The sequence below is a fragment of the Apis florea genome, unplaced genomic scaffold (genome assembly GCF_048593485.1).
Source record: "Apis florea isolate Af1SG1 unplaced genomic scaffold, ASM4859348v1 contig_2492_pilon, whole genome shotgun sequence".
NCBI classification, from domain to species: Eukaryota; Metazoa; Arthropoda; class Insecta; order Hymenoptera; family Apidae; genus Apis; species Apis florea.
Genome location: NW_028256593.1, coordinates 2,830,743 through 2,839,040, shown reverse-complemented (window position 1 = coordinate 2,839,040; position 8,298 = coordinate 2,830,743). Strand labels below are relative to the sequence as shown.

General features: G+C 33.1%; 1 protein-coding gene across 3 annotated transcripts; it reads right to left on the bottom strand.

Moving 5' to 3' along the window:
- Positions 1-679: 679 nt before the first annotated feature.
- LOC147657933 (uncharacterized) lies at positions 680-7,246 on the bottom strand. Of its 3 annotated transcripts, none has more exons than XM_086906184.1 (4): positions 6,947-7,137; positions 6,350-6,493; positions 5,702-5,915; positions 680-972 (listed from the first exon to the last, which is right to left on the bottom strand). In XM_086906184.1, exons 2-4 carry the CDS (start codon positions 6,384-6,386, stop codon positions 867-869), a joined length of 357 nt encoding a protein of 118 aa, XP_086762310.1. In that variant the 5' UTR covers positions 6,387-6,493; positions 6,947-7,137; the 3' UTR covers positions 680-866. The 3 variants fall into 3 exon arrangements, with proteins under 3 accessions (XP_086762310.1, XP_086762312.1, XP_086762311.1); XM_086906186.1 differs by having other exon boundaries at positions 6,359-6,493; positions 6,947-7,127; XM_086906185.1 differs by lacking the exon at positions 680-972 and having other exon boundaries at positions 5,541-5,915; positions 6,359-6,493; positions 6,947-7,246.
- Positions 7,247-8,298: the final 1,052 nt, after the last annotated feature.

Here is an 8,298-nt window from a genome sequence, read left to right as displayed (position 1 = left end):
TTAATCACCGGAAAAACTAAACACCGGCCACGTCCAACGCGAATTAATGGCGCGCCGTCACGAAACGTCCGACAAGCTTCTCCTCTTGCCTCCTCCTTTTTCTTCCCTCTTTTCTTTTTCCCCGTATTCGACACGTGATACCTGCATCGCCCAATTAATTATTTTCACACCTTCCACGATTTGCACGCGCCTGGAAACCTCCACGTTTTGCCTTCACTTGCGTAACACTGACCCCTGATTAATAAAAGACCGCATTGTTCATCGGTTGTAAAATGAAAATAAAATGAAACATCTGTTGGGAAGAAAGATGGCGGATTGTCGTGGAGCAAGCTTCTCGAATCGGCACGCGTTCGAAAAATATTCGATAATTTTATCGTTAAATTTGGTTAAATGAAATTAAATTGCTATTGTTGGAAATGACTGAGAAAAAATCGTTTTGCAAGATTCGATCCAATTTTTTCGAATAATACGTTGATTATTTATGATGAAATTTATTTCTACGTTGTTACAAGAATGCTTGTATCTTTTCTATTAAAAATACACTCTTCGTATTATAACGGATTTAATTTCACAAATAAATTCTATAAAACGTTTAACGAACTTAAACGATATTGAAAAATATTAGTTGAAATCCTCTTTGAAATATAATATAAAGCGTGGGTTTGATGATCGATCAAACGAATTAATCGATTTAATTCGTTCCTCGAGAAGATTTTGATTTTTGTATAGATGCTCGTTCAATTAAAATGGAATTTCATTTAATCTTGCAAAGCGCGTACATCAAAAAGAATATTTGAACGGAAGATGATGTTGCTTGAAATCGTTACTCGAATCTCTTCCTGATTTTTTATTTAACGTAGTCATAATTATACTATACTGGACGCACGTTGATGTGTCTTAATTAATTCCGAGGAAAATTTCGTCCGCTTTCCACTCGCCATATTGGTTATTTTATCGTTCACATCTCGATATCTGGAAAAAAATTATCTGCAAGATGTTAATATAAACGTGTGGGAAGATTAATTCTAAAAGCTGAAACAAACGCAAAAATTACGCGTAAACATTGATCAAGGATTTAATCTCCATCCTTGTCACATCATCTGTCTCGTTATATTTCCATCTCCTTTTATCTAACGCAAACCTCAATCTCTCAGCTCTCTCAGCCAATATTTTCATATACCAATTTTCGCGTCTATTATACAGTATTTCGTCGATGGTAATATTAATTTCATTTTCAAAATTATCATACTTTATTCAAAATATTTAATAATCTATATTTTTCTTCTCTTTCGTACGATGATCATTCTTTTCCATTCAAACAGGCTCTTAATTTACAACGCCTTGATCCACCACTTTACTTTTTGGATTAGCGGTCCACTAACATGCCACCTCGTTAAACCTTCAAGTTCTTTGCAGTTCTCCCGCTCGTTATGGCTTTATGGTTTTAAATCAACGACTGCGAGAATCACCTCCCTATTCTCCCCTCCCTTAATTCGAAATAATCGCGCCTCTTAAAGGCACTCGAGCTTTAAGTATCGCCTCTGAGTGCCTCCCTCCTTTCTCTCATCAGTCGATAAAAGAAAAAACTTTTCTAGCCACCCGTGTTGCTCTAGCTCCTCTCGAATACTCTCTCCGTTGTTGAATCTTCCTCGACAAGATTCGTCCGCATCATTCAAAATTATTATAAAATTATTATTTATTTATTTATTTACTCGTTCGAATCGAAAAGATACAAAAACACGAATACTCTTTCCATTGTTGAATCTTCCTCGAGAAGATTCCTCCATTCGTCCACATCATTCAAAATTATTATAAAATTATTATTTATTTATTTATTTACTCGTTCGAATCGAAAAGATACAAAAATCGATCGCTAACTTCCATAATTTTAATTCATATGAACACGTTCGAGAATTCTAAGCTTCATCTTCACGATTCTTCGATAAAGCCGTATAAATATCATCGAATCATGCCTCAGAGTTTTTCATTTTTTTCTTATCAAAAGATTCTATACTAGTCTCGCTAACGATTCCTTAACACGTTCGTCGGCCAGCGTGATTTCGTTGAGTTCCTCAACGGAGTCCAAATGTTACTGTTGGAAAGAACGCGAACAGAAGCGGAAGTAGTTTTAATATTTTTATTTTATATATTTTAATATAAAATTTAGTTGGGATATATTTATATATATATTAGTTTTCATTAACTAATTCCGTAATTCACCGATTCTGGATTAGTTGTTTTCAGTGTCTCTACTTCTCCCTACTTCGTTTCTAAATTTTCAATTTTAAGTATTTTGGTCTGAGTATAAGCCTGTAATTTGACAACTTAGTTCTATATTATCGGTGGTAATAACACCTTTCTATCTTACCATATAATTTTACATTTAAAATTGTATAAAAGTGCAGAGTGATTCGCTAACAAATCACACTTGCCCTCCTCATTTCTGTTTCTATTATTCTTAAATTTTAAATTCCAAAGTATATTTTATATTCATATTTCATTGCTTATCCCATTAAGTTTCTTTTAAAATTCCGCTTTAACTCTTTGAATTCATATAATCGCCATATAATCGCTATCCTATATTTTATTATTATATATACATTTACATTAATAAATACATGTATTTACATTAGTAAATATACGTGTGATATAATTATATTTTATAAATGTTATAATTATATATAACATAACGTTCAAGAGGGCTCTTCTTAGACCTTCTTAAATATAAATACAAATGTAAATGGTTAAAATCTCATTCTTCTCTTGAAGAAGAAAGCATTCATCCATGTATGGGCGACGAACAAATTTAAACAAATTTTATAACCTCTTTTCTCGTTCAGAATTAATTTTAATTCGAGAACGAAAAAAAAAAGAAAAAGAACAAAACTAAACACGAAGTTAAGTTAAGGAATCAGAAAATAAAATTTCTTTCTCCGCCTCGTTCCATCGTAAAATCCATAAAATTCTCCACCACTTTTATCGCTTCCCATTCAATTTCACAATCGAGTCAATCGGTCGATAAATCAGCATCAAGGTCGAACGATCAAGGAGGATAATAATCAGGCGGAAAAATTTATTCGGAGGATCGGCCATTTCCATTCATGGATGGAATGAGAGAGAGAGAGAGAGAGAGGTGTTGTCGAACACTCGGTGTTTGCCGACCGAGCGAAAAATTTCCACACGGATTTCGGTCCATTTGTGAAGCCTGTTAAACGGGTTGAAATTTACATCTTGATTTCCTGGATTGGTAATTGAACTACGGGCCGGATTTGCGTTATCCTGGAACAGGCGAATTCATCGAAGGGGGAGACGTGGAAATTAATTTCTAATTAACGTTGATTGAATGCGTGACATAGGGTGCATGCGTGCGTGTATGCGTTCCTGTACAGAATGCTGGCCGATCCAATAGCCGAGGAGGACCTGCCTGTTGAATCGACAGGTTACTTTTCCAACTTGTGGATTTCCTAGAAATAATTATCAAGCGTTGCCAAGCTCGAGGATAGTTTCGTAATATAGGATCTCGTTTTCGATCGACGATGATTTTTTCGGATGATTGATGAGGAGGGGAGGGGAAGGGCGATAAAAGAAAAAGTAGAGCGGGAAATATGGAAATTGAGGAGGAACGAAAGATAAATATACAAACGGATAACGGGATGTTTGAATTGATGAAGGGTAAATTGGTGGAATGATGAAAGTGGCCCCAGGAGGGAAATTGAGGCGGATAAAAAAAAAAAAATATTTCGCTGGCCCAGCTGAAATTAGTGGAAAGTACGTTGTGGATGATGATGTAAATGGTGAGAAAGGAGTGGGAAAAGTGAATAAATAAAAATGAGCAAACCTGAATTAATAAAAAAGGTAAACGTGTGGTAAAAATAAATGAATGGAAAAGTAAATCTATCGACTGAGGAATGAACTGATTAATATTGAAATCATCTGAGAGAATAAAAAGAAAACAAAAATGTAAGTAATCTGAATAATCTTGATAAGGAGTAAACTTATGGTAAAAATAAATGAATGGAAAAGTAAATCTATCGACTGAGGAATGAACTGATTAATATTGAAATCATCTGAGAGAATAAAAAGGAAACAAAAATGTAAGTAATCTAAATTGATAAGAAGTAAATATGTGGTAAAAATAAATGAACGGAAAAATAAATCTATCGACTGAGGAATGAACTGATTAATATTGAAATCATCTGAGAGAATAAAAAGAAAACAAAAATGTAAGTAATCTGAATAATCTTGATAAGGAGTAAACTTATGGTAAAAATAAATGAATGGAAAAATAAATCTATCGACTGAGGAATGAACCGATTAATATTGAAATCATCTGAGAGAATAAAAAAGAAACAAAAACGTAAGTAGGAGAAAAGTGAACAAATAAAAAGTAAATGTGTGGTAAAAATAAATGTAAAAACAAAGAGTAATCTGAATTGATAAGGAGTAAACGTATGATAAAAAGAAATGAACGGAAAAATAAATCTATCGACTGAGGAATGAATTGATTAATATTGAAATCATCTGAAGGGATGAAAGAATTAATAAAGAGTAAGTGTGCATGGCCAGGAAAAAAAAATAAACGTACAAAGCTGAACGAATGAAAAGTAAATCTGAGAAACGACTTAATTAATATTGAGATCATCTGAGAGAATAAAAAGGAAACAAAAATGTAAGTAGCAGAAATTTGAATTGATAAGGAGTAAATGTATGTGGCAAGGAGAAAAAGAAGAAATAAACGTACAAATAACAAAGCTGAACGAATGGAAAGTCAATCGAAGGATCGAGCAATTGTGTACCGTTTAATATCGACGAAAGATTACAAACAAGAACAAATAGCAAAATCTCCGAGTTTAGATAGAACTCGTGACACGTGTTTTGTGACCAATCTTCCATTTTCCCCGTTCCCTCCCTTCCCTCGATTTTTCATTTCCTGTCTCTTCCACCCCTCTGCACCGAAATTTCGTTTTCCAAACTGTTGAACCGATTCACGAATCAAACATCACAAAGTGACTCGGTTCTAGGAGGATTGTTTCCTGTCGGAAATATCGGAAGCAAAGTTCAAAAAGCGTGATTCGAACATTCTTAATACGCTTAATTTCTTTGCATTGAAAAATTTTCTCCATTTTTTTTTTTTTTTTTTTTTCCCCTTCAACGAAACACCAGAATTTTCAATGTATTTTCATTTTCGTCGATACTGTAGAATCGAAGCAGGTACGAAGAAACTGTTTACTTTTTTCGCGATGAAAAATATAAATGGCTGGATGGGGATTTGAACATGAGCTTGTTTCGATGGTAATCAGAGAACCCAACTTATTGCCACAGATTTCCACTCGTTCTTTCTCTTTATGCGGGTTTACGTGGAACTTATGACGATCGTAAAAAAGTTAAATAAGTTTAAATTTCCTTTAAAATAGGATATTGTTACGAGTATTGTATTTTCCATTATTTTTTTATATAATAATTATATTTAAAATTCACTTTTAATCGTGCAGCAACGTATATGAATGAAGAATAAAGAAAAAAGAAAAAAGTTGAATATATTAAAAGAGGAAGAAATAAATATTATTATTATTATTATTATTATAAAAATGTGTAAAAACAATTTAAATAATTATTTTCATCTTGTTTGCATATATTAAATTTTTCTTTTTTACTTTTTTAATAACTAATATTTATTAACAGAACAAGAATAACAACATACACGTTTGATGAGGACGAAGTTGAACTCGCGCACTTCGCAATTTTCGTCACTGTCGTATCTGAGATAGGACGACCTGGAATTTTTCCATTATCTGATTGAAAGACTCCTCCATGCTGGGCACGATTTGTTTGATGCACCACTTCGCGGTCGTCGGGCAAATTAGAATTATGGCGATGATGCTGATCGTCACGGGTGCGAGTAACGTCCACACCACCTGCAACCACCTTTCTTCGTTACCATTTCAACTCGAGAAATAGAGAATCGTATCCTCGAAAGAGAGACAGATGAAGATTTTCCTCGAAGCCAAACTTTTTTTAACTTGGTGCAAAGGAAGGAAAGGAAAAAAAAATTGATCTCCTTCGAAATTTAGAATTTTTGTTTTTTGAGGTTCACAATTGAGCAAGGAAAAATGATAATCCTTTTTTTTTTTTTTTTTTTTTTTAGAGAAATATATGCGAGTGTATGTCGCGTCACTTTTTCCACGAATAAAACAGGTTAATTAACGATGTTAATTGGCCGAGAATTTTTAATTAACCGTGTAATTGGATCCAATGATGAAAGGAAGACAAATGTTTCTTTTTTTTGATAAAAAACAAAGGTGGACGAAATAATTGAAATGATAAAAAGAAAAAAGTGTATCGACGATACATGGCTTACGTATGAGATCCAGGACACTATCAGCCATCCGAGGAGAACCGTGCCGGCTGTGTTCAAATATGGCGCGTACTGGGGTCGTAGAATGTACTTCAAATAAGGGAATTTCGCGCTCAAATCTGTCAGAATGACTTCGAGCTGGGCGAGAAATCATGGAGATAATGGATTTTAATAAAGATTTCAATTTCTTTTTCTCTTTTTCTTTTCTTTCCCCCTGCTCGTCTCTGTTGTTGTTTCTTTTAACGATTTTAATTTAGGTTATGTATACCTCCTTGTTATTAAAGGAGGATGATTTATTGGAACGTGTTAATTTGTGGTTTCCATCGAGGCGAATGGATTTGATCAAGTTTAAAAAAAAAGAAATGTACAAATAATACTTGTCCGTTATACGAGAAAGAATATCTGCTTAATAAATAAATTTTTATGTTTCGTTTCGCGAAATTGAAGTTGAAAAGATGATTTATTTTTTGGGAGGAGCGAGGGGGGATATAGGCGATAGAGGATTTGAAATAATTTGAAATAAAATAAGATATTTTAAAAAGAGAAAAAAGCGTTTTTGAAAAAAGACTCGGAAACTCAATCGTTACTTACATCCATTCTTTTGGCCTTGTTTGAAAATTTATTCTAACCATTGAATAATAAATTTTTTTCTTCACATATTGGTTGCGATTCGTTAACGATCACGCTAAATTCTAATCTAACCTAACGATCTATCACAAGCGTTATATTTCACGTTGGACGATCGATCTGATGATCGTCTCCCTTTCGATACAAAAAAAAAAGAAAAAAAGTTCACAGACCCGAAATCTTTCGATTTCGATTATTCGCAGCAATAATGCAATCTTTGCATAAAATTTATCAAAGACAAAAGATTCGTCCCACTTTATTATTATCGTTATTTTAATGTTTAATCATCATTTACATTAATTAATTTTTTCCTCGAATTAAAAATCCCTATTCGTGTTGTTATTCGAGCGAGAAATATCTTTTGAAAAAGAAAAATATGTTCTTCTCATACGTAGAATTGCAAGGATATTTTCACAAATACTTCGTGCAATTTTGCAAGTACGTATTTTCCTTCTCTTCCAAAACGTTACTCATTCACCGTACCAGTGAATGTGTAGTTTATCTCTGGTTTTTCAAAGAGGAGATTTAAACGAGAGGTGTTCTTTTTTCGGAGGGGGGGGGGGGGGGAGAAAGAAAATAGCGCGAACATTTCCATGCGCGTAGAAAATATTTTTATCGTAACCATCCTCTGTCATTTTCTCCCTTTGCCCTCTTTATCTTTCCTTCTTCTTTGTCAATCTTTATATCAGCTTATCCCTCGATTAAATTGTGCCTCGAGCAGAGAAATTCTTCTCGTTAATGGACAAGGCGAAGCAAGGGGTTAAAAAATCGTATCGAATCGTAATTGAATAATGTTTCAATATAATATTTCAAGTTAAAAAAAAGTAATACGAATTGATCGATATATTGGATATAACGGGATTGTCCATCTTTCTTTTTTGAAAATATATCCTCACAAATATGTGGATTAAAATTAATAATAAAAATTAATAAGGATTAAAATTAGAGGGTTGAATAAATAAAAAGTTGACAGAGCCGAAATCCACGTTTAAATGAAATGAATATTATAAACGTGTATAAATAAACGAAGCAGGCTATTATTAATTGAAATTCAAGAATTTACAGAAATTTCTCTCTGAGAAATATTTAAACGAAAATTATATATACAACTTCGTTCCGATTGATCGAGGATTATGACAAAATTATGAAAAGAGAAAATCTGATGTTTGACATTAGAAGATGATCATTGATCGAAAATTGAATTATTCACCGATATGGAAACGATGTAATCCATGCGCCGATCATGTATTAATTATCAGGAAATCAGAATTTGCTCTAAAATCTGGAGCATTGAAATTAACAAAATTAGGGCGAAC